This window comes from Trichoderma ghanense (genome assembly GCF_004382785.1).
Source record: "Trichoderma ghanense strain CCMA-1212 chromosome Unknown scaffold_1, whole genome shotgun sequence".
In the NCBI taxonomy this organism is placed as follows: Eukaryota; Fungi; Ascomycota; class Sordariomycetes; order Hypocreales; family Hypocreaceae; genus Trichoderma; species Trichoderma ghanense.
Genome location: NW_027395664.1, coordinates 1628374 through 1653887, shown reverse-complemented (window position 1 = coordinate 1653887; position 25514 = coordinate 1628374). Strand labels below are relative to the sequence as shown.

The following is a 25514-nucleotide window of genomic DNA, read 5'->3' as shown; positions in this document are numbered from 1 at the left end:
GGGGCCGCATGAGGCTGTCTATATTTGGCATCCTTCAAGTCGTCTCCGTACACCGCATGTGCAAGTATATATAGGTACAGTGAAGGGACGCAGATGGAATCGCTCCAGCCGCTTACTCGGCGCTGACAGGAAAACCATTGCAACCGGGGTTGAGCGGAGTCTGTTGTGTGATGATGTTGATCAGCGCCTCTTCGATCTTCTCTTACATGCTACATTTGGGGGTTAGTAGTAGAAGAGTCTTTCCGTTATGGAGTACTTACATAGACAAAAGCTGCCGACCGCATTCACAGCAACAGATGGTTAACTTGCGGTCCTAGTACAAGTAAAGTAATCATGAGAGACCACGGCATGAAGCAGAAGCCCGCTCCCAGCCCAGGCAGTGCAACAAGGACGAGGACGCATATCGAAGGAGCTGCTATTCCTGATGGTAACCCAACAAACGACCTCCACCCACTCCAGAGTAACAAAACCCTGTTTGACGGGATTGGCCCTGGAGCTCTATCACCCGTTGGCTGATTTTTGATTCATGGGTTCCGATGGAGTAGCGGAGTGGCGTATTGGTTGGGTTGGGCAAGCCCCTTGGGCCTATGGAGTGCCGGGTGAGGCTGAAGGGGGACTCCACTGCGGCTGACTAGGGCGGACATGGGGGGGAGTCGTGATGGAGAGTGGCTTGGCATCTGCCTTATTGTTCGGTAGGTGTGCGGAAGATTGGTGCGAAGAGAGGCTGTTGATTGAGTTGTCGTGTGGTGTTTTCGTCGTGTTGAAGTTGGTGGTTTGAGGCTGCCTGTGAAGGAGATTGGAGGTGCTCGATGATTAAGTGACTGATACCTGAGGCAGCAAGAGGACGCTGGTGCTATCGGGTACTTGGTACCCTGATATTGCGGACACTGGAGAAAGAAGTCACACCTCATCTGCACAGGTTGAAGATGCCCCCAATTGAGGACGTACAACCAGAAGATTCCCAATACATCAAACGCAGTGTCGATTGGCCAAAAGCCCGTCCATGCCCAGGTCTAGCGAATGCGCTATTGCATGTGGCTTGGAAACAGCCTGTTTCAATGCTTGTTACACATGATGCCCAAAGGATGTAGAGGGTTGAACCAAGCACAGCCGAGAGGATTCTGAGAGGCTGTTGATGCGCCCTTGACCATCCATGAGCAAAAGGGCATCGGACAGAAAGTAATAGGATCTCAGCACGAGTTGTATAGCCATGAGAAAGACGTGGCACGATGGGTTCGAATCAAGAGATTGCCTGTCTTATTCTTCTTCTCTCGCCTTTTCCTCCGTCGTCTTTCTAGAAACAACCCTCTAAGCTGCCTCGTCTCCAGTCAATTATACAGTCCCAAACATACAAGAAATCTGCAGCACATCGAACCCCCTCTCTATACATGTATAAAAAAGCTCATCAGAGTAAAAGTAGAAAGAAAACTCACATCCCATCCATTCATCATCCATTCAATTAAGACCCCTCCGACATGGAGGAAAAAGAAGGTCAAGGGTTGACTCGCACGCAGTTTGGACATGGTAGGTATTTTTACCCAATTCCAATGATATGTGTCAAGATGATGCAGGCAAAGAGCAGAGAAACAGATCAAAGCAACAAAAGTCTTTACGCAAATGTCATGGAAATCTCCTGCTCCTTACCAAAGTCATCGTCGTCCGGGTCGTTCCAGGGGTCGGCCAGTGTCATGGTTGGCAGTGTGCTAGCCGTCTTTACCACCGGTCTGCTCGGCTCCTCGTCAAACGCGGAATGACGGCGCCCAGGCTCCTGGAAAGACGTGTCAAACGTCATTTGAATCTCGTCATCGTGTGTATCGGGCTCGTAGAGATACGGCGACGGAGAAGGGCGAGTCGTCCGAGTGCCCAATGTAGAAGCAGGCTGCTCTCGCGTGCCGTTATTCGAGAAACGCAATGGCAGCACATCCGCACTCTTTGATGTCTGCAATGATCCGTGGGGCTCCAGACCAGCTCCCCGTATCGGCGTCTGAGGCGATGAGGCGGGCGAATAGTCAAGCTTCATCGGTGGGAGCGTAGACTTGATCTCCTTGACTTGTATCTCCTCTGCACCGTCATTCTCGGCTTCCTTGGCAAGCTCAGCGCGAATGGCATCAATGTCGAACAGCACACCGTAGTTGTTGCCATCCTTGTCTTCGGTCTTCTTCCCGTCCTTGGGTGAATTCTTGCCCGTGTCTTCGTAAATCTCCCATTCTTGCCGCTCCCCCTTGCTGCGCCGTCCGAAAAATCCAAACTTGCTTGTCCTCTTGGCCGCTTTGCCCTCCTTCTCCAACGCTCTACGTGCTTCTTCAATCTCGTTGATAAGCTCTCGCTGCCGCCCTTGGTGGTCATCCGGGTCAGGGTCTTCGATTTCGGAGAACTCCTCGCTGGTGACGACCCATCCGCATCTCATGAGGAGCGAAGGCATGGCCTTACGGTATTCCATATGACCAGCCACGAGGTCCGTCACGTCAACATTTTCTACCCACGGGCAGTCGTCCAAGGGGGCCAGTCCGGCAATCCGCCTGATGCCGCCGTTTGTCAATCGAAAGAGATAGCCGAGGATCCAGTCATTGCGGTTGAATCCGTTTACGAAGCGGCCAGAAACCACGGACCGGGCCTTGAGATACTCGTCTTGCTTGGCCACAATGGGCGATCCAAACATGTAGACGTTCTGAACGAGCCCAAACGCACCCTTCCTCGCCAGCTCTCTCAGACAAGAGAAGATGACTCGGGCGCCGAGCGAGTACCCGACAAGGGTGATGGGCCGCGTCCCCAAGCTACGTTCTATAAGCGAGTCGGCCAGGATAAGACCTGCCGCCGTTGCACGGTCGAGAGACACCGCCCAGGGGTTATCGATGAGATAGGAGAGTTTTGTCAGGACCACGGGCAGCTGAATGGCAGCCATCAGACTGACGAGGATAGTGCTGCCCAGGACTTGTTGGAGCCCTTGTGTGAGTGCCTAGAGGGGTGATTAGCCTTTGCAGCAGATATCCCGGTCCAACTCTGATAGTAAGCTTACCTCGGTAGCCAGAATGTTGATAGTGTCACCCATGCTCCGGAGCATTTCTGGTTCCCACAGCACCGAGTAGATGTCACCCATGATGGGGTCGACCGTACTGAACGGCAAGCGGACGTCGTCAACCTTTCCCGTGAGCCAACCGGACACAGTGACAATCAGGTTGACGCGCTTGTTGTTGTGGAGAGGCCGATACTCAAAGGTCTTGACAGCGCCAGTTCGGCGACCGGCCGCCCTGCCACCAATGACACCGCCCGAAGCCGCTGCGCTGGATGTGATGATGGCAGCGCCTCCAGCTCCAGCTAGGAAGCTGCTCGTACCCGTCACCCCGATGGTCGTGAACCCAGCGGCCAACCCTGCTCCAATGACGGGGGCAAGCAGACCAGCCGAGAGTCCAATGACAAGCCCACCGCCCACAGTCGCAAGGCCCATCATGATGTACCTCTTCTTCAGCGCCATCTTTCTCCGGTGCTCCATGTGTTCTTCTTCGTTCCAGTTTTCCTTTTCAGCTGCTTGCTGCATCTCCAATGCATCCGTTACCCTCTTTTCGAACTTGCAAATGTCTATCCATGAAATGCCCAGGCTCTTTCCGACTCGCTCCAGCAGAACTCTTGAGCGAGCATCATATACCGAGTCCGCAATCAGTATCAGGAACAAGTCGCACAACACTGTCCATCGCAGGTCAATGTCAATCTTCTCCGTCGTGGGCATCTGCGAAGGCGTCTTGACCTCCGGCAGCTCCTCGCCGCTGTGTGTCTCGTACGGGGGCGGCATCTCAGCAGGTTTTTCCTCCTCGGAATACGACGGTGGATAACGGCTGGACCTAGGGGTCCCCAGCCTCTTCTCTTCCGCCATTGGGTTCTGAACTCTGGAATTGGCAAGAAGGGCTGCCGTGAGATCCTGAGCCATGACGCCGTGTTCTGCGAGCTGCTCAATCATGATCTGCTCGGCATCGCTAATGTCCATGTGGGAGTAGAGCCGAATCATCATCTTCTGACCCCACATCTTGACGGCTTCGGCACCCATGAGGACCTGCCTTTTGGCAGATTTTGGCAGCGGTAGGTTTTCAGCGTCTTTGACCATGTTGACGATTTCCAGGCGGACAACGCCGACGTACGCGATCCTCTGTCCCTCGGTGAGGAGGTCCTTGGTGGCCTGCATTTGGGACACGGCGTCCCTCGCCTCCTCATCTTCGCCTATGGAAGTGCCGTTGGGGTTCTTGAATAGGTACTGCGTGTGCTCGTCCATGCTCGTCGCCGACTCGGCGTCTTCATCCATAATTACTCGTGTGTATCCCTTTCCGGCACCGCCGAGACCCGCGTAGCCATAAGTTTCATCCTCATCTGCATCGTGCTCCCGTGCGATCAAACGGTCGTCGTCGTCATACATGTCGTATCTGGCGTAGGAGGGCATTTCCTGCCAGCCGCCATCATCGTCTTCATCCTTCTTCTTCTTCTCCTCCCCCTCCTCCTTTTCTTCTCGTTGCAAGAAGTGTTGATGAGAGAATTCCGAAATGCCCTTGCCACTAGCAGGGCTGGAGAAGCTTCGGTCTCGATTGTGTGTCCGGTCGAATCCTTCGGGTGACTTCGCCTGGAGGTACTGTTCGCTCTTTTCGGCGCTCCTCAACGGGGTCTTTGGTGTAGAAGGCGTCTCAAACGTAGGGTTTCCTTTGGCCGGAACTGGGGTAGTGGGAGGCAGCTGTTGATCTTCTGTCGGTGATGAGCTCACGGCCACTTGTCGTCCTGTCTCGTTCTCGGTCTTGGTCTCTGTGCTGTCTGTCTGCTTCGGGGGCGACGCGGCATCTGCAGATGCCGTCTCGTGTGTGGACTGTGCACCCTTGGAGCCAGCGTCCTCTGAGTCGCTGCCTGATATGCGCCCGTCCTCGCCGCCGGCAGCTTCCATTGTCCTTTCGAGTCCGTTTTTGGATCTGTCGCGATCATTTCGGGTCTCGTTCCCGCCATCCGCATCGCCTGTCGCATCTTGGGTCGCCGCGTCCGTCGGTTCCGCCGCCGGCGGGGGTATGTATCGCTTGATCGGGAGCCCAAAGTCGTCGACGTCGGCCACAGCAGTCGGGGCCGCCGCTGCCGTGGCTTCTGCGTCCTTGCCGGCCATTGTCACAGCCCCAGGATATGCTAGGAGGGGTTGCTGGGAATCACATCCACATCCACCTTGTCGGCGCGCACGAGGGGCATGGATGGGACGTGATGTGATGGGGGGGGGACGCGAGAGTCTCTGGGAGGAGAGACAGAAGACGACGACGAAGCTGTCCCTTCTCTTCCTGCTCGTCTTCTGCCTCGTTGGATGCTGGCGGCCGTAAAGAAACAGAGAGCGGTGTCGCAAGAGTGGTGATGTGGTTACGTCGTTAGATTAAATTTGGCGGCCCCCCCGGGCTAGCGGGAGGGAGAAACGGTGCTGCTTTCGGGCTGCAAATTCCGGCGCTGCCACACCCAACGACGGCTTTGAGCGCTTGGTCAGTGTTGTCTTAGTTGGCACAACAAACCAGCAGAATGGCGGTATTTCCGGGGAATGGCGTTGCTGTTTCGGTAGCAGTAATGGCGGGAATCCTGCAAATGTTGGCGATGCAAGCTGGCTGCGGAGTAGCAGTGACCGAGTGGCTCGCATTCGTATTTCTGTCTGGGCGTGGAGGGGGATCCTGCTAGGCCGGGAGTCGTAAGACGACCGGGATGATTCAAAGGCTGTCTTGTCTATCCTATCACGATCCGCAAAAGCATCGAGATGCGTTAACGACGAAATGATCTGACAGGACCCCATAAGGTAGGTAGTGCGCGCACTGCCCCATACTTTGTACTATCAAGTCTGTCCTCGTAAGCTAAACCTTCTTCCAGCATGACGACACGAGACGAAGACACGAGGAATGGAGTGAGTGAGTATCTAATTGACTTCTCATGTCTTTCATTATACTGTCTCAGGCCGTCGCCCTCTGCTGCTTCGAGACTCGAGATAAATTGGCTTCCTGCAGCACCCAACACAAGCTGCATTCCATTGACTCCTTTCTACACACAGAAGCAGCGTGAGGCCTTCACATATGAGGCACCCGCAACCATCATTTCACCATCAGTCCGGCGCAGCGCAACAGTCGTATGTACAAAGGTAAAATTTACAATCGCTTCTACCTGCCGTAGCCAAATGCTAGTTATCACATGATTATTACAACTCCATGCTCATACCCGGGACACTCTCGATGCCCTCGACGAAGCATCACAGCGAGTCAATCTGCAATGCCTCGCTCATCATAAAAGCAGCCCTTCAACTCTCTTCCCCGGCATTGCTCGGGGCTGCCGCAGCCGGCTCTGAAGCGCTCGGCGCATCCGCACCTTGTGACTTGGTCTTCTTCCTTCGCTTCCTCTTTGCCGGCGCATCTGATGCAGCCTCTGGCTTCTTGTTCGTATCCTTCTTGGGTGTCTGCTGAGGCTTCTTCTTTTTCACGGATAAAGGATTCGCTCCCTTGACGCCTCTGTTCTTCTTGGGCTTCTTCTCGGTCGTGGGTGCTTGTGTGACTTTGCTCCGTTCGCCGTCTTCGTCATCGCTTTCGCTGTGATCGCCATTTTCCGCGCCCTCGTCTTTCTCTTCACGTTTCCGCTTGCCAACCGTTTTCTTAATCTCCGCCCTGAACTTCCGTCTCTCCTCTCGCTCTCGGATCTGCACGCTCTCGTCCGCCATGGGCTCCAGAATCATGACGCTCCGCTTGATGTAAATCAACGGCACTCCTCTGATTCCACGCAGCATTCTTCGGACATCCAGATTCTGGCTGGCAACCACGTAGCGATGTTTGTTTTCGCCTGTTGACTTGGGGTCTACAACAGAGCGCAAGCACTCTATCGTCTCGAGTGGTTTGGGGTATTCGTCAGGGTGGTGTCCACAGCGTCTTCGTTCAAATGTCTTGGCCAATTCAATCGCCGCATTGCCGCCGGGCTGGTCTTTGTCTGCGTAGAGTTTTCGAATCTCGCATTGGGTGATTACTGGCAGAATATGTGAGTAGTTGTCTGGGTTCAATGGCGCTGCATTACTCACATATCTTGACTTTGCCGTGAACTGTGCTCTGCAACCTAGCCGCCAGATCCATGGTACATTTATTCGCATCCTTGACCATTTCTGCGTCCACTGTAGAAGAAAAGTGTCAGTCGCAGTCAATAAGAACCTCTCCACTCGTGCTTGAGACGAACCTAGAACTTGATAGGGTTCGCGAAAGCCAAACGTCATGGAGAATTGCTCCATGAGCTTGCGATACTGCTTCGACCGCTTTCCTCTCATCTTGAATATTGGTGCTCCGGCGGATTCAGACTGGTTTCGGCAGTTGAGGTCAAGCAGCAAGAGTCTTCGTAGCAGCAATCAAGTGAAATCCCATCAAATCGAGCTCAGTCCCAGCTTGGAAAATAAATTTCTTATCGTCAGAGTGGAGCACGTGCGATAAAGGACTTCGAGATTCACGAGGTGGGGCCGCTCTACACGACCCACCCTCTGCACCACCGCCGAATTTAGAACTTGACCTCCATCCAATGGTTCAGTCTCTATAATGGCAATTGAAACACTTTGACGACTTGGACTGATATGAATTGTCAATTGGTTTTGCTACGTGTATTTGATATCACTTCTCGCCGGTAATAGGATCGGGATGAATGCCCTCCCTGTCCATCATCATCACCAATTGCCCAGACCCAGTATTTCTGGTAAACTCGCTGAGTAACTCGAGTCCATAACAGAATTGACAAACGCCAAAACTTCGATTCCGGATATCAGGCGCCAGATTTGTTCAACACCGGGCGCTGCCCAAATCACCATCTTACTCCCCTTCGTCTCTAACGCATAATGCGGCAACGACGCTGATGTCGTCCAGCTTTCCTGTCAACATGTCAGTGTGTGCCTCGCAGTTGAGAAGTGTTTAGAGAATGAACGAACGAACCTCCCTCGCTGGCTAAGCCCTCCTCAATGGCATGTTCCATAAACGGACTCTCTGCATAAGGATCTAGAGCTACCGTTTTGGCAGCCGCTACCAGATCCTGAGCTACAATCGCCATTCCGCCGTTACGGCCGCCTCTGCGATCTGCTTTGCTATCAGCACCTACGCCTCTCCCAGCCTCCCACTCCTTTATGCTCTGGAAGACTCGAGCCGCAATCTCGTGTCCCCAGAGGTTGTCAATGACACCATCGCTCATGGCAAGAACCACGTCGCCCTCTTCCAGGTCTATCGTGTCCACCACCGCATTCTGCTTCGGCGTGTCGGGGCTATTCGTGCCGAGCTGGCGTGGACAGTCAAACCAATGCCACTGTTCTGTGGTCTTGAAGACGACTGCTTGGTCTCGAGGGCGGAGAACGAGGATCTGGCTGTCGCCAAGGTTGGTCACATGGAGAACAGGCACCGCAACTTGGCGCCCCGCGTCCGTCACCACTTTGTAGTGAAGTTGAGCGCCACACACTGTCGTCGTCCCCTGCCAGTTATGTGGCCCCGTTGCTTCTTGTGTTTGCTCGAATGCCGTCTGAAGAGACGCGATGGAGTCGGGCTGGTAGGCCTTTTGCTCGAACAGGTTCTGCGTCGCCTCGTCTTCGATGGCCGTTGCCCAGAAGTGCAATATCAGTCGCGACCACAACCTATCTGTCCGTCAGGGCCGTAATCCTACTGGACGGGGTGTCGTGCTACGAGAGGGGTTTACCCAGCATGGCCTCTGGGGCGCGCCGCCCACGCGCCTACGCCGTCGTTTGCACATATGAAATAGTCGCTAGCATATACAGCATCGTCACCGTTGGTGAGTCCCTTGATGAGTTCTCCATTCACAAACGCGCGGGCGCGACGGTCTCGGCTCTGGTGGTGGGTGCTCAGGGGATCGGAGAAGGATACGGATGGAGGGGACAGGAAGGGCGGCGGAAACGGCCGCGGCGATCGCTTCGCAAACAGCGCGATGCCCGTCTCAAAGCGAAAGGGCGATTTCCCGTAGGGCGATGGCGGCTGCGATGGCGGCTGCGACTGCGACGCTGCAGAGACGAGGCGTCCCTCCCAGCGGCCCCGCCATCGCGGGCCTGCGAAGCACTTCAGACGCGATGAAGATGTCAGGAAACTCGCCAACGGTGGAGAGAGTGATGTGCGCATTCCCAACATGTGCAGCAAACGCCAACCTGTTGGGCCGCTGAGCACAGCCTGGGGGCGGATTCCCGGATGCGAGCAGGTAGTTGTCTCGATGCCCTGGATCGGAGCTTACGACGGATGTGAAAGGCAGCAGGTTGATTCGCCGCACGTGATGATGTGATTGGTAAAGGTCCGTATGCGGAGAGCGTGGAGAAGGCACTGACAATGGCTGCCCTTTGAACCTTCTACGATGGCTTCGGATTCCTTGCCTACCTACCCTGCAAACGCCTGTTTCCCACATCGCAGGTGTCTCGACGAAACGTCGCTGGAGCATCGCCGCTGACATGTGTCTACTAGTATTTCTCGTTTGTCGAGATGTCCAATGTCGCTTAGCAGCTGCGAATTAGTAAGGTCATGATCCAGCTCGGCCTCGCCTGAGAATTGCAATTGCCCAAGCCGGCCTGCACGGCCAAATTGCATCGGACAATATCACGACCTCTCATTTCCGTGAAATGAGAAGAGGGCACCTCCGTTGAAGAAGGGGATCCGACAAGCCGAAGATGCCGTGCTTCGTAGCAGTCCCGAGATCACGGAGGGCACAACGTCAACGAGTTGCCACGAAGCCTTGATCAACCGCAGCTCAACGCACCGTCTTCCAATATCCAGCTGATCCCGGCAAGCGGATCAACAGGATCGAGGGTCTAATCGTGGGTCTAATCGTGGGAGATTGCCGCCCTTCCAAGGCAGAGCATCGACGACCAAATGGGTCGCGACCACGACTAGCATCGCAGCTGAACTTTGGTGCGATGCGACTAAGGATAGGCTTGGCAACCTGGGTGAAAAGGTGCGGAGCAGCAGCGATAACTTGATACGCAACATGCTTGTATAGTACAGGACATCGACAGCAGCACAACTGCATCATTCACAGAGGCGATCTCCCAACACCCAAGAATAGCCAGCCGCATGATGCACTTCAACTTCAACTGGGCCTCATTGACGTCGATTGAATGCAGCCCAGGCGGGTGATTGGATGGTGGCACCGGGTCCGAAGACGCACACCACGGAGGATGTGCTGGCTGGGAAACCGGGACGACGGGTTGCACGGCACCGCCTTGAGCAAGGCTTAGGCTTATTGTGACGCGTACAATGCGGGAGGATGTGATCTTTTCGTGCTCGTGCAGCTTCTGGGTGGCACCCACTGACAGATCGGTTCACGGGATACACCTGGCATGGTGGGTGTGTTACCAGAGGCGGTACATTGTGAGACACGGCGGGCCGGCATGTTTCGACTTTACGAAACAAATTACCATCATGGATGACTGCCAGATTGAAGCCCACGCATCTTCTTCTTTTAGGGGCCAGCATGACGTCAGGCTACGGTTTGGCAGCTGCTCTGACCTTGGCCTGAGGGCAACGATGTCTGGTGAGAGCCGGAGCCGGACCCTTGCCGTGCCCCATCACCATCGCCATCGTCAGCAGCAAGCATTCCATCATGTTGTCGTTACTATCCAGGAACTTCGTACAGTACCTGCAAAGAATAGCAGAGAATGTTTCCACAACCACGCAAACCATTTCTACTCGTACGCTTTCGTAATATGTGATACTCCCTCCTGCAGGCGAGGTAAGGTAGCAATGGACTCTTGGCAGCTTTTCTGGATTGGCATCTCGCTGGATGGATGCGCCGCCACCCCCCGGATCAGCAGCTTCTTTTCTGCAGAGCTCCATCAGCGGCGTAATTCCACATGCTTCACCGCAATTGGAGTCTGCCGCCGTCCCGTCCGGGGTGGAAGAGGGGAAGCACCGACAACTTGGAAGTACTGTAAGCGCTGACTTGTCCACACTCTCTTTTCCCTTTCTTGTGCCGTGTCGCAAAGTTGTGTCGTCTTCGGCTGTGGTGAGGCTTTGAACCAACAGGGGCTCATGGCTGGCTGTTGGTTCTTTTGAGCAGTCCCATTGGTAGGAGGGAGTTGTTGTGGGTTGACGTGCTTGGCTGCTGCGCCGCGATGGATGTTTCGGCTTACGGGAATGTAGCTGTAATACCGGTGAGAAGGTAAATCTGCCCGTGGAGCAATAGACGGCTTGGGAACTGGATAGTTGCCGCGCTCCGTAGTAGTGCTTTGGTAGCACAGCAGCCTCTGCCTATCTAGGCCAGATGCGGCCTTTGGCGTATTCAATGGAGTAGCATTGCATTGCATCGCACGGCCCGGAGAGGCTCGGCAGCTCGGGGAACGGAGGCCAGAGTTTGCGGGAGTTGGTGTGCCAATGTCGGAATTAGAACTGAGGCGAGAAAGTGCGAGTACTTATTTCATAAGGTAAGGTGATGTTGTGTACGAGATGCGAACAAGGCTGCGTGATAGGGTGCTAGGCTTTAAGCGAGCTCAAGGGGGCTTGGCTTTGAGGAACCTTGCACATAACTGAATGAATGAAAGAAAGAAAGGGAAAAGGAAAGCAAGAGAATGAACGAAGAAGAGAAATGATGTTGCTCCATCTGCTGTATGTACTGTACTCGTACAGGGCCAAAAGTAGAAACAACGTGCGTCACTTCAAGTTCCTGCATTGACGGCGCCTGGAGTGGTGTGACACGATGCATGACAATGGAGACGGACCGTGTGCCTTGAAGCCGCATGTCAAAGGCGGTCTGCAGTGACCGAGTCTGGCGAATGGGCGAGAGGCTACGGTAGGTAGCCAGTGGTGAAAGAGGGCGGCTAGCAATTGCCGCGGAACATTCTGTAACAAAGGTTAAGTTTCTGACACTGATTGAATGGGGAACGAACGGGAGCCTTTCATTCTTTGGCGCCCGGACAGAGCGGTTGGACAACGGACGCCGAGGCAGTTTGCTCTGGCGGGAAAGGCGCCGTGACCCTTGCTCGAGGCCTGACCGAAAGGGCCGCAAGAGTCTCCCTCTTTTGAGTGAATGAAGATGAGGGTTTAACATGATAATTGCGCATGGCTCCATCTCTGGCGGTGACTCGCAGGCATGCCGATGCACGAAATACTGGGTACGAAAGCAGGCGCCAATATCAATAATCTCTTCTAGAACGCCCACCAGTGATGACGCTACCGGGCACGAGATGACAGGCGTGCCCATTTAGAAGCCCTTTTTGTGCAGATGGGAAATGGGTTGAGCGCCGCCAACGTTGTGGTAGCAATACGATACGCTCAAAGCGCACAGTAAGAGCGTCGATATAGGGGGCTTGAGGACTCCACCAGCCTACTAAGCCACGGGGCATCCGGAGCTACAAGATGACAAGAGTCGCTCAAATTTACGGAGTACGGAGAGACTCTTTGGTCTGTTGAGGTGCTAGTACAGCATTACTGGCTCAGAGCCCCTTTGCGGGCGTAGACTTGCCGGTACATGCAAAGGGAGAGAAGAAACAAGAACAAACATACACGCACGGCTGCTCATTACGAGGTGAGAGCAAACCATCCCGACGGGAGATGTCCCGGAGCGCATGTATGGATTCCACGGACTCGGGAGTATTACTGTACCAGCAGCTGGACGAACAATATCAACCGTAGGCGCCAGCTTGGCCGTCCCCGTATTTGCGTGCATTATTGTACTTCATACCTCGGACAACTCTCGCACAGCCGGTGCGTCGACAAAGCGCGAGCTCCGTAGGTATCCGTAATGAATGAAGCAAACCCAGCTGGGGAAGGGGGAAAAAAAAGAATAAATTAAAAAAAAAAGGGTCTTTTTGAACACATGCCCATTTTCCGCCATGCTTAAATACTGGTTAGCCTCCCATCTGGTCCCCCCAAGCGTGGCTCTCCCCTTCTTGTCTGGGGAATGTGTCTCGTGGCTTGCCGCCTTGGCCTCTTCCGAACTGATGAACCAGCGACGTCGTCGTGACGATCTTGCGACTCTTGGGCGACCCAGGCTTAACGTTTGTTGGCGTTAGCGATCGCCTCAGGCTTGCCATCTAGTGGCGCCGCCGCCTCAGCTGCCCACTCTGCCGGTGACGTCGAGCATGCATGCTTCCCGATCGTTCAATCTGTTTTCTTGACAGGCCATCAGATAGTCTGACGGCATACCTGGGCGACTGACGTGGATGAGTTGAAGGAGAAGGAAGAGACAGGTAACGACTGACAGACACTCAAGGGGGGGTGCTACTGAGTTGTTGCTGCTTCTGCTTCTGGCCTGGTGACTGCAACCATTTGCTGGGGGGACTTTCATCTAGGCCCCTTGGCAAGCCGGTCTAGAGGTACCAACGGCATCCAATACGAATCTTGGCTCCCTCAAACAAGTTTGGGTACGACAAGAGGAACGGAAGACAAAAAGCACAAAAAAGGGCATCAGAGAAGCATTCTGAAACAGCTGTCAACGATCTGCAGGGCTGCTCCTATGTCGGCACAGCACAAGCAACCTTTCAGTTCCCATTCATCATCAGATCCAATCCAAGGTGAGTAAGATTTCCAATAGAATATTCCCAGTTTCCCCGTCCGCACCGTCGAGCCGCAGCCGCAGCGGTGGCTCGCCCGTTCTTGGTTCGGCGCCAAAACCCACCAACGAGCGGCGCAAACTCGCACGGCATGGCTTGCGACATTCCCGCCCGGGGCCAGTTGGCAGCCAGCAAGGAGGGAGGATGGAGTGAAAAGACACCTCCTGAGAATGATGGCAAGCGGAGCCCGGATTTTCCTTGCCTGTGTGCTTGGCTTGGCTGCTTGGCTCTGCCCTCTTTCTCTTGGGGTCTCTTCCTAGTCATGCTGTCATGCCAATCTGGCTCGACAGGCTCCGGCATATCCGCTCGTGCCCCCATTGAAGCCAGCCAGACCAGACAGCCCAGCGCTTTCCCAGCCGTGTGGATGAAAGAGGCAATTAATAGATATATAGTAGCAGCCGTACGACGCACCGCTCCCGCAGCCTGACCCTGCTTTTTTTTGTTACTCGTACATACGCCTTGGCCTTGCGGTTATTACTACTTCGTGATACCCTATTCAGACTCTTCGACAAGTAAAAAGACGACACCTTGCATCCGCGCGCATCATCGTCATCATCAGCAGCAACAGCAACAGCAACAGCAACAACAACAGCACCGACGCATCTACTGCCGCTGCAGCCCGGCCCAGGAGCAATACGATACGAGGCATCATATCGCGTGCTTGTCTCACGGGGGCCCGTCACTAGAGCGCACCCCCCGAGCAGACTGGCGATACGAGCCCCGGCTGCATTTCTCTTTTTGCGTCGACTCCGTTTATAAAGGGACCGCATCGGATTGCGTCGCTTCGTTGCCCCGGCATACTTATACGTCGCCCATCACCTCACCATCACCGCAACACCTCTACATACAACTTTTCTTGCTGTATCATCGCTCGCTCGCTTTTTCACTTTTTTTCTTCCCTTACACTGGACAACGCCGCCGCTGGCCGCCGGCCACGCCTCTCGCTGCTTCATTGATACCGAATTTTCCCCTTATTGTCGGCTTTTGTAGTATCGAATACTGCATTCCGTCGAAGAAACCACGGGAATCGACGAAGAAGGAAAAACGACTTCAGTTCATGATACCGCACACTCGCCGGCGCTCTCTCAAACTTCGACGTCAACGCTCTGCCTCACCCCCTTCCACCCTCTTCTAGATCGACCGCCCGACCGAGCACCAGCAACCCAGTCGCGCATCGCACCATGGGTCGCAATCGAGGTTCGTACTGCCCTATTCCCGTCTCGTCCTTTGTCCGCTATTTTCTGGCCTTTCGTCACAAGCACCAGCTGGACCCCCAGCAAGCTCCAGTTCTTCCCCCCCAGCACCCCAGCAGGACCCCTACCTCTTCCTCCAGTTAGTTCTGGCGCTGTCCTGGACCCTCCCATAGTCTACTTCATCATGGATCTTTACCAAACCCAGCGCCCCCCCTTGCTTTGCCGCTAAACCCCAGCATTGCGCAACAAACGGTGGCATCATTGGCACTGCTCGGAGCGGAAGTGACCTGTCGCCGCTGTCTGTGCGAGTTTTTGGGCTTGTTTACTGCAGTCTCGGCCGTACAGGTACAAGCTTACACGCACAGGCGCAAGTGTGCCTGGCTGTAACTCGTACCTGCGCAGTTCCTGTGCCGCTCTGGGCGCTGCTGCTAGCGCTGCCACCGCTTCTCAGGGTAGCACTGCTAGTGTTCGTATAGCAGCCTCTGTTACTAGCAGGCGGCTGCCCAAAGCGATCTGGTCGACATTGGCTGCATGGATGCCTCCCGCAACGAGCGTCTTTCTACCCCGGTCACCAACTCAATGCCGCCGACTCCTCCGGGCTAGGGGGGTGCCTCTCTTGTTTTCCCTCTGACAGGCTCGTTTATCCTGCTGGCTGCTTGGTGCTAACGTGCGCGTGTGTCACCGTCCAGTCGTTTCGTGGATGTCCGCGCTCTCCTCGGGGCACAGAACACCAATATCGCCGTCGACAACGCCGCCCTCGTCGGACGAGTCTCCCCTTTCCAAGGACGCAAAGTCCAGGGTCAAGAAGCGACACTCGCTCGCGCACATCGACCTGCGCAGCCCTCCGACGCCGCCGCTGCAGTCTGACTATGGCACGCCGATAAACGTCGACGCCCCGACCCGAGGTAACCGGAACAGCAGCGCGCGACCCATGTCCATCATCCAGACGTATCAGCCGCCCGTCATGGAGGTCACCGAGGACACCATTCCCGAGCTGCAGCCCATCTTCTCGCTGCTCAACTATCACTCCAACAAACTGTATCACGAGGGTTATTTCCTGAAGCTGGATGATCAGAACACCCGTACGTGGCGTCGTTCCATTCCAACCCCCCACGTTGTGGCTGCATTGGCGCTTGCTGACCTTGCGACACTCATTCAACAGAGGGTAAACCGAACCCTGATAGAACATGGGCCGAATGCTTCGCGCAGCTTGTCGGCACTGTGCTCTCTCTATGGGACGCCGCCGAGCTGGACGCTGCCGGCGAAGGCGGAGAAGTCCTTCCCAAATTCATCAACCTCACAGATGCTTCGATCAAAGTGGTAAGACTGCCTCACGTGCTCACTGTCGGCTGCGAGGAATGCGAGTCTAACACCAAGCTTCTTCACTTCGAACCCATAGATCGAGTCTCTGCCGACGCGTTCAAGCGACGAGCAGCCGCTACAGAACGTCCTGAGCCTGTCCACCGCTGGCAAGAACCGTTACTTGCTGCATTTCACCTCGCACGAGTCACTGCTAGAATGGACGGCCGCTGTTCGACTTGCCATGTACGAGCACGCCTGTCTCCAGGAAGCCTACACAGGCGCCCTGATTGCTGGCCGGGCCAAATATCTCAACAACATTAATATCATGATGGAGAGATCCAAGTACAAGATCGAGGTCTGGGCCAGGGTCCGGTTCGGTGCCGGCGTGCCATGGAGGCGCTGCTGGTGTGTCATCACGCCCCCCGATGAAAAGGAGTACAACAAGTTGCAAAAGGAGCTGAAGAAGAAGTCGGCCTACGATCGATCTCCTGCTCGCGTCGTTAAAGGAGACATTAAGTTTTACGATGTCAAGACGGAGGGCAAGAAGCAAAAGAGGACAAAGCCTGTTGCCTCCATCACTGAGGCCTACTCTGCATATGCAATCTACCCGCAGGCCAAGTCACTGGTAGACGCCTCGACCCTCATCAAGATTGAAGGCAACATCTCCATCCACTCCTCGCCAGAGTCTTCCTCGGAAGGCTTTGTCTTCATCATGCCCGAGACGCGCCCCGCCGTCAGCGGATTCGAGACGATGCTGCGCTTCTTGTTCCCGACATGGGACACTTTTGGCCTGTACGGCCGCCCGGGCAGACTGGTCGCGAGTGCGCTGGATGCCCGGTCGCTCATGTTCGCCATGCCCAAGAACAAAAAGCACGGCTACCTGGAGCTCCAGGATGTCTCCTCGCTCCTGCAGGACGCAAAGAGCTCGACATGGAGCGAGAGGGAATGGCGAAAGCGTCTCAAGGAGGCCACCGGCACGCGGATGAATTCGATTGAGGATGGAAGCCGATCTTATTCCCCGGCCTCCAACAGTAACAGAAACAGCAACAGAATTAGCTTCAACAAGCCCAGAGTAGGTTTCGCTAGCGACGACTCTAACCGTATGCGCAATTCTTCCGACTCCAACAGCCCCTTCTCGGAGGGCTCGCCCAACGACCAGTCTCCCCTGGAGATGGCTGGGCGCGTCGGAAGCTCGAGCTCGGACGAGGGTCGGGTGGTGACGCCGAACGGTTACGCCGAGCCCATTGAGACCAGCATGGGGGTGAACCGCACTCCGGAACCTGTTGTTCGACCGCCGAATGTCATGCGCGATGCTCACGATCGCCCGTCGAGCACGCCATACAACTCGGCCGAACTCCGCCGGGCCAACAACCGCCTGTCCAATGGCACCCTAGCCCAGATGGCCAAGGCTGGCGGGATTGCCTTGCCGCAGGTTCCCGACATTCCCGACGACGAAGAAGACGACGAGTTCTTTGATGCGCCGCCTCCGGTCCCTGCCCATGGCGGTGGGTTCTACTCCAGCGACAACCGGTCTGCCCAGTCCATGAACCGCCCCCCCAGCCACCATAGCCACCACAGCTACCGTGACGGCGACCGCCCACCCACCAACCACTCTACCCGATCGCACCAAAGGCAACCGTCTCCCTATGGCCAGGGATCGCCGTACACGCAAGGCCCTTACGACCAGAGACCGGTTTCCAGAGACGAGTATCACTCGCCATACCACGCCCAGCGCCCGCTGCCGCCTCCCCACGCGACATCGTCCTCGAATGAGCAGTACGGTTCCTACAACCCCAACCCTGGCGCGAGACCCTATCCTGGTGGCGGCGCTCCTGGGTACAACCAGGGACACCCTCAGCGGAAGCCCCTCCCCACGAGGCCCGAATCATCATGGAATAAGCACCAGAGCATCACGCCCAACGATATTATTGATCATTATACTACGCAGTCCCGAGCTCAGTACGACGGCTTCCTCCCCCCCCAGCCGCCGCTCCACCTGGAGTTTCGCAACGAGCTGCAGGAAGAGCTGCAGCAACAGCTGCAACAACCGTTCGTGGAGCGGCCCCGCGCCGGTGTTTTGAAGACGGTGGGCGGCGCTGACCCGGAGGCTCACTACAACCCCGGCTTCGAGATCCCCGACGTCAACTTCGGCCCAACCGTTAAGTACGGCGTGGCCCCGGTGCTCCGCAAGCCCGCACCCCCTACACATGAGCCTCAGGTACCAAAGACGCCGACGCAGCCAAACGCCAACCACAGGAGACAGGACTCGTCAACTGTGCCTTGGCATCCGGCCTCGCCAACCTCGCCCGGTTCCCAGCGGTCTCTCCGCCTCACTCCCGAGGAGTACGTCCAGCATCGTGCCTCCATCGCCTCGGCTCCCCGCGGACACGGACGAGCCTTGTCGGCCAACTCGATTGGCGGCCACTCGGCGCGGGCCGTGTCACCACAAACGGTGTACGGCTCAGGACAGCACCGACAGTGTTAAATGGCACATTTCGATCACCGTGAATTAAGAGTACAGCATCAATACCTCTGTTAACAACATACCCTCCTTTTTGCATTGTTCCCTTGCCTCCTTTTTACTCTTTCGCATTTTCTATCATGTCGGCTGGACTCTTGTTCTTTTGTACATGTCTTCTATCTTGTGATAGATACCCTATCAGGCGACAGTGATGTATATGCAGCTTTGGATGCAGTATGCATGGAAGGCGTTGGTTTGGGAGCATTCTATATACATGGGAAGTATATCTGAGCATTGTCGATATTGCTCGAGGATATTCATACACGGCGTCGTGTTGTCCCCTTTGTCACAGGGGACTAACCTCCCGACATTGTATCGGTGGGCACGAGATATCAAACAGACGGAAGAATCACTTTCATTTTTTTCTTTTTGATACCAGGTAGATTCATTGGTATGCAGACGGCAATACTACTACCAAGCAACGAGGACCTGCTTCTTGTTCATAACTGCCGATAATTGAGTGAAACATGCTCGTGACTTGAGATGTCGTTGGGCCTTTAAAGTGGTGAAAGAGGCTTGGTTACCATATGAGCAGGGCACATGACTGGTGACGTTAGAAGACCTAAAGCCAGGATAGCCGGTGTACGGCAACAGCTGTCAAATCGTTGACGGAAACCAGAGAGTTACGTTGTGGAAGCTCTCACAACATTGCAATAGGGCTGCCCTTTCAGATTACCTTTGGGTACCTGAGATGGAGTAGGTGGATATGGGGTTACAGCCGATGCGATAAGCGGCATCAAAATTGGCGAGGGCTGCATACAAGTAGGTATGTTTTACCTGCATGCAACACAGAAAACTTGCAGCGTGAGGGAGGGAAGAAGAGGAGGGGGGGGGAAGGGGAGAAGAACATGCCATTGGGTCAGTATGAGGACTATCGGATGGTCTCGGTCAGCGGCGCGCGTGCCGTGGGCGCAAGCTGCAAGATCGGGAACGAAGCCCGTGGCAACTGAGGCGGAACGGGGTTTTGGCACGATCTGGTGACTTTGGTGGGTGTGGACGTGAATGGAGGAGACGCGCGGAAGAGACGCCAGGTGTTGCGCGGCTGCAATTTAACACCAACTTATGTGGAAGAGAATAGAACTGATAAGGCAGTATGGTAGACAAAAAGGAAACGCTAAAGTTGGAATATGCAGGGCAACAGGCAGCGTGTCTGCGAAGCAAGTTGCGAAAAAGATGCGAAAAGAACGCGCGCGACAAGATGGCGTCTGTCCTGACCTGACCTGTCCCGTTCGTCGTTTCAATGTCGCGTGTGACTTGTGAGCGTGTTGCAAGTCTGTCCCTCGGGGGCACGCGCACACGGGTGACACGCTCTGCGATCTGGTTCCTGGTTTGCTTTTTTTCCTTGTTCTGTTCGGTTGTTACTTGTATTGCATGCAGGGTGTTTTGGTTTGTTATCTGGGTGAATGACGAATGACGTTTTACGGGTCCCGATGCAGGCAGATGATGCTTTGCTTGCTTTGCTTGCCTGCCTGTTGATCTGCTTTCCTTAATAATGCGTTGCAGATGCCTTTTTCGTGGCGCCTTTATCTGGGGCGCGCTCTGGATGCCTCTTCTCTAACAAACTCGGCTTGAATGTTGATGGGCACGCCCGTATTTAATCACGAAGCCACTGATAACCCCGCCATTGCCTGGCTGCTTGACCACTGTGCAGATCAGAAGCTCGTGCTAGTGAGGAGGCGAGTACGAGTATAAAGTTGCGGTTCAAGCTGTTTCACTGCTCACGCACTTCCGTGCCTTACATACAAGGGGGCCTGGCTGGTCTCTTTCTTGTCCTACCGATCTTCCCCAGCTTTTTTTTCTTTCCCTATTCTTACCTTTATTTCTCCGCCACGCCACTTTGTCCATCTTGAGTGAATTGTCGACGCTTGTTTACACATAATACCAAGTATATTCCCTTAAGAAACATCCGATCCGACACAACAATCAGCGAACCGCTATACCGAGCCTACCAGCGCTGTGGCGTAGAACAAACAGGCGGGAACCGCTTACTCTGGCGACTGGCGCTGCGGGCTGGTGGTACTACTGCTAAGCTCCCGTCTGGTTCCTCTTATAGCGAGAAGCGCTGGACGTTAACTGGGCCTCGGCGAAGTTGCCTCTGATAAGGGAAAAAAAAAAAGAAGGTCGTCACCCTCACTTCCTACAAACTTACCTCTACTCTGTTCTCCAACTTGTTCGCATAACCGGCGCGACAAAGAATCGAACCCTGGACTGCTCTTGACGCCGCAGCGTCGCCCGGCTCGCCCCCAATGGACGCCGAGGGGCAGCCGCCGACACAGCCAACGCAGGGTAAGATGTGATACAAGACGACGACGAACTTGTTCCCACGTTCACGACCAGACGCTGACATGTGCCCTCTTTGTCTGTTCCGCAGCGACACAAAACGTCATCGACCCGCGCCGCATCGGCAAGCAGAACTCGGGCTTCTCGGACGATGACGTCTCGGACATCATCTGCGTGCTGTACCCGCACTCGCAGGCGGCGCGCCTCGAGGTCCAGCAGCTGGCCGCCAGCGGGTCGCCGTACATCATCGGCAAGGACGAGGCCGACGGCGTCGAGCTCGACTACGACGCCGAGGACGACGCCAGCCGCTTCGAGGAGATGCCCCCGGACCTCGGCAGCTACGCCCTCATCCTGCGGCTGTCGAGCCCCGTCAAGAACCCCGGCGCCGGCTTTCAGTTTGGCAGGAACAGCGCTAGGTGCGACGTCGTCTTCGCCAACGATCCGCTGCGCAGGGTCAGCAACATCCATTTCCGCATCTACATCAACGAGTACGGCACCGTCATGATCGAGGACCACTCCACCAACGGCACCACCGTCGACAACAACCTCCTCATCTCCCGCCCCCGCGACCGCGCCGTCGCCGCCGACCCCGATAGGAAGACCAAGTGGATGCTGAGCTCCGGGTCCATTGTCGGCATCTACCTGCAGGACATGAAGAACCTGTCCTTCCGAGTCCGCATCCCCCGCCGCGAGAACGAGTTCGACCTGGCGTACCAGCGCCGCGTGGACGCCTACTTTGCCCGCCAAGCCCTGCGAGGGCCTGTCGAGACCGTCACCGCGGGGCCCGGCGGCCATGTCGACCTGTTCCGGACGGCCGCGCAGAATGCACAAACGGCCCAAAACGCGCAGGCTGCGCTCCGCCCCCCCGACCGCCAGCCTTCCGAGCAGCGGTCTCCTACGAAGCGCAAAGAAGCCCGGGTTGCGCAGCGGCAGTGGACCGGATCCGGCAAGTACAACAAGATTGGCATGATTGGAAAGGGGGCCTTTGCCGTCGTCTACAAGGTCACGTCCAAGTACAACGGCGTGCCGTATGCTGCCAAGGAGCTCGAGAAGCGCCGCTTCATCAAGAACGGCGTTTTGGATCAAAAGGTGGAAAATGAGATGCGGATCATGCAGAAGGTGGATCATGTAAGTCACGATGCCTTGGCCTGCCTTGCCTTGCCTGTGGTGATTTGCGTTTGGCTGACCAAACGGGCTCCCCTTTGAAGCCCAACATTGTGCGGTATATCGAAAACTTTGACTGGGACGATCGACTCCTCATCATCATCATGGAATATGTGCCGGGGGGCGATCTCGGAAAGCACATCGCCGACGATATGCCCTTTTCCGAATCGGACTCGAGGGAAATGGCCAAACAGCTGCTGAGCGCGCTGTCCTATCTACATTCCAACAACATCACCCATAGAGACGTCAAGCCAGACAATATACTGATCAATTCCCTCCAGCCGCTGGACGTCAAGCTCACTGACTTTGGGCTTTCCAAGATGGTAGACACCGAGCAGACGTTCCTCCGGACATTCTGCGGCACGCTCCTTTACTGTGCTCCGGAAGTGTACACTGAGTATGCAGAGTACGACGAAAATGGTGTCAGAAGCAGGGGCAAAAAGGCTCGCCGCGTGCCGGGCCAAAGGTACAACCACGCCGTAGACATCTGGTCCCTGGGCGGCGTCCTCTTCTACTCAATGACGGGCCAGCCCCCCTATCCGGTCAAGAGCGGCATCAGCTACTCGGAGCTGCTTCACAAGATTATGACAACGCTGCTGGACATTCGACCGCTGGAGAGGCGTGCGATTTCCGACGATGGCATCGATTTCATATGCAGCATGCTTCAGAGAAAACCGGAAAACCGTGGGACAATAGACGAGCTGTTTCGCCACTCATGGCTGACCCCGTTCTACATCCAAGCATCGCCTCAGTCGTTCGACGTAGTCAGTGATGACGAAGGCGTCATTTCAGATCCGCCGCCTCAATATCGTGAGCACGAGTACGAGGAGCCGTTTGAGTTTGACAGAGTGAGCGACTCCAATGGAGAAGAGGAAGAAGAGGGAGAAGAAGGAGGAGGAGAAGTAGGAAAGGGCAGGAATAAGGGAAAGGGACCGGAGGATGACGACACGGCGGATGGAATCCCTCTGACGACAAGGCTCGAGTATCCCATCGAAGAAGCCATGCAGATGGGGACGCAGATTCCCCGCCTCTTTGGCGAAATCGGGGCTTCCGCCGTCGGCAGCTCTGGAGCCGTGCCCGAGGGCCACCTCAACCTGCCAGTCACCAACGGGATCAGCTCGGGCAGTGATAGTGGTGCTGAAGGCGAGGTCGACGAGGCCTATGATTCCGGGGATTCCGGGGCAACTCTTGTCAAACGGAACAGCCGTCGCTTCCTTCGCCGTGGGACAAGCATGTCCATTGGCCGCCATCAGTCGGCCGACCAGTTGCAGAGCCTCGTGGAAGAAGTCGCTTCTCAGAAGCTCAACGGCAACGAATCGGCTGTCAAGCTCTCTGATCCGTCTACCCCCACAACTCCATCCATGGACTTCAACACCAGCAAGCGCAAAACGTCGTCGTCGCTCGAGGCCAGCGACGAACATGACCTCGATAGCACGCCCACAGGGAAGCCAGTCATCAAAAGACTCAAGTCAGAGAGCTTCAGCGAAGACGTCAGCGCCGAGTCGCTTGAGGAGTACCGGCTGCTGGCCACCATGCCTCCGATCAAGAAGTCCAACTCTGGCCGCCAGATCGACCAACAGGTGACCAAACAATTGTTCTGGCAGCAGGATTGCAGCACGTGGCATCTCAACTATCCCGAGATGACCCAGCTCCAGTACGATGCTTTCGTCCAGGCTGCGCGCAACAGAAAGGAGGAGTTTGGTCCAAATAACAAACCGTTGTGGGACTTGGCCATGCGGTACTTCCCTCCCACTCTGTCGGCGGCGGACAGCCAGACTGCACGGCCTCAGGACGAGGATGTCTCGATGGACATTCCCTCTACTGGTGAGCAAGCCGGCTACGAGGACTCGGATGCCGGTCGTCCGGATACGCAGAGGGTTGTTCCTGTGCAGACGGACAGCGGCAACCAAGTCGTCGGCATGATCACCTCACACAAGAAATCATGCATCCAAAAGATTGAGACTCCCATTACGGACTCGCTAATATCCTTTGGCCGCGGTCTGGGGAACACGGTCGTGTTCGAGCCGAAGAGCAATACGCGAGTGCCAAAATATGCGTTCAAGATCCTGCTATGGAAGGACGGCTACGACCCGGCCAAGGACGCCCACCCGTGGAAGGACGACTCTGCAGACGAAGACTCGTACTTCTTCTGGATCTCGTCCAAGGCCACCATCGGCATCTCCATCAACGGACAGCGCATCGCGTCGAGCAACCCGGCGAGGCCCAATGCGCCCTCGGTCCACTGGACCAAGGTCTACACCGACGACGTCCTGGACCTGTGGAACTCGGAGGACGGCAGCGAGCAGACCAAGCTCGTCTTCCAGTGCCTCTGGGGCGGCTCGCGGCGGAAGCGCGAGGACCCGCAGCGGCGCCTCGAGATGGCGAGCGTCGCCGTGGCCAAGGCGCTCGACGTCGCGTGCCAGCGGACCGAGCGGCGCATCCGCGAGGCCGCCCTGAAGCAGCAGGCCGAGGAGCGCAGCCGCGAGCCCCCCGACAGGCAGGCCGAGAGGCGGCGCATCAAGAGCGCCCTGAAGGCCGACGACAGGAAGCGCCTGGAGCGCATCGACGTGGAGCGCAACAGGAGCCACGTCTTTGAGCAGAGCAGGCTCGCCGCCATTCAGTTCTTGGCTTCTAGGCAGGGTGGCTCTCTTGCTTCGAGGAGGGGGTCGTCGTCGTATGCCGGCTATTCTATTAGATGAGTCTTAATATTGCTTCTATCAGATGAGTCTGAATATTGCTTCTATCAGATGAGTCTGAGTGATGCCTTTTTGTGCTTCAGTGGGCATTTACTCAGTTTGGATTTGTTTCCCCCCTATTTTTCTTCATATCTTGGTTAATCATTCTCCATTTTTTTTTGGCGGTGTTGTACTATAAAAGGACCATGTAAGCAACGCGCGAGCGAGCATCATGTCTTTTCCATCTTTTTCCGTTCCCCCTTTGTTTTGGTCATGTATGCTTGTAAATTGCTGCTTGGGGGGAAATTCTGCTGTCATATGAGTTGAATGGAATTTGTGATTTTATCTTCTTTGTCTTTCTTCGCGGCTTGGATTTCCATTAGATGAACAAAAAGGACGCCCGACTTGGGATAGTTGGATGGCTGGGACGGATGGACGGAAAGGGGATAAGGACAGGATCTGTGAGGAAAGGAAGGACATATCAAGCGACACATTGACTGTCATGAGTGTTGAGGATAATATCCATGCACAACATGGCACATACCACATAGGCGTTGCAAAAATCGCAAATTTATTAGGCCATTTAGCTAGCTTAATGCACTCTCAATCTCAATCTCAATCTCAATCACAAAAACAAATCAATCCTCTCTGCTGCCTCCCCTGACCCTGACGATAATGCGACCACTGCTTCGTGGAGAACCCTTCCTGCCGCAACAGGCCCAGAGCAAAGTCTGCTCAGAGAGACAAGAGCCAAATTGCGTTCCCCAGCCACAGCCTCATCCCCCCAAACGCATCCATCGATATCAAGGTGAATGAGCATCAGCATACCAAAACTTCCTCGCGTAGGA

At 55.5% G+C, this 25514-nt stretch overlaps 6 protein-coding genes across 6 annotated transcripts; 3 read left to right on the top strand and 3 right to left on the bottom strand.

Annotated features, from left to right (window-relative positions):
- Nucleotides 1-1609: 1609 nt before the first annotated feature.
- CCMA1212_001918 (uncharacterized protein) lies at nucleotides 1610-5205 on the bottom strand (the record flags this gene model as incomplete). The annotated part of the gene is made up of 3 exons (XM_073699326.1): nucleotides 1610-2956; nucleotides 3017-5158; nucleotides 5197-5205. 3 exons carry the CDS (start codon nucleotides 5203-5205, stop codon nucleotides 1610-1612), a joined length of 3498 nt encoding a protein of 1165 aa, XP_073562383.1.
- Nucleotides 5206-6280: 1075 nt separating this feature from the next.
- On the bottom strand, nucleotides 6281-7349 carry CCMA1212_001917 (rRNA-processing protein utp23; the record flags this gene model as incomplete). The annotated part of the gene is made up of 3 exons (XM_073699325.1): nucleotides 7198-7349; nucleotides 7046-7135; nucleotides 6281-6993 (listed from the first exon to the last, which is right to left on the bottom strand). The coding sequence occupies exons 1-3, from the start codon at nucleotides 7283-7285 to the stop codon at nucleotides 6281-6283; spliced, it is 891 nt and encodes a 296-aa protein (XP_073562390.1). The 5' UTR covers nucleotides 7286-7349.
- Nucleotides 7350-7814: 465 nt separating this feature from the next.
- On the bottom strand, nucleotides 7815-9125 carry CCMA1212_001916 (putative protein phosphatase 2C 80; the record flags this gene model as incomplete). Its single annotated transcript, XM_073699324.1, has 3 exons — nucleotides 7815-7873; nucleotides 7935-8620; nucleotides 8683-9125. 3 exons carry the CDS (start codon nucleotides 9123-9125, stop codon nucleotides 7815-7817), a joined length of 1188 nt encoding a protein of 395 aa, XP_073562391.1.
- Nucleotides 9126-10403: 1278 nt separating this feature from the next.
- Nucleotides 10404-10922, top strand: CCMA1212_001915 (uncharacterized protein; the record flags this gene model as incomplete). The annotated part of the gene is made up of 2 exons (XM_073699323.1): nucleotides 10404-10563; nucleotides 10618-10922. 2 exons carry the CDS (start codon nucleotides 10404-10406, stop codon nucleotides 10920-10922), a joined length of 465 nt encoding a protein of 154 aa, XP_073562388.1.
- A 4502-nt stretch (nucleotides 10923-15424) lies between these two features.
- On the top strand, nucleotides 15425-18511 carry CCMA1212_001914 (CCR4-NOT transcriptional complex subunit; the record flags this gene model as incomplete). Its single annotated transcript, XM_073699322.1, has 3 exons — nucleotides 15425-15806; nucleotides 15887-16044; nucleotides 16124-18511. The coding sequence occupies 3 exons, from the start codon at nucleotides 15425-15427 to the stop codon at nucleotides 18509-18511; spliced, it is 2928 nt and encodes a 975-aa protein (XP_073562389.1).
- Nucleotides 18512-20793: 2282 nt separating this feature from the next.
- Nucleotides 20794-24690, top strand: CCMA1212_001913 (Serine/threonine-protein kinase RAD53; the record flags this gene model as incomplete). Its single annotated transcript, XM_073699321.1, has 3 exons — nucleotides 20794-20833; nucleotides 20919-21955; nucleotides 22036-24690. 3 exons carry the CDS (start codon nucleotides 20794-20796, stop codon nucleotides 24688-24690), a joined length of 3732 nt encoding a protein of 1243 aa, XP_073562386.1.
- Nucleotides 24691-25514: the final 824 nt, after the last annotated feature.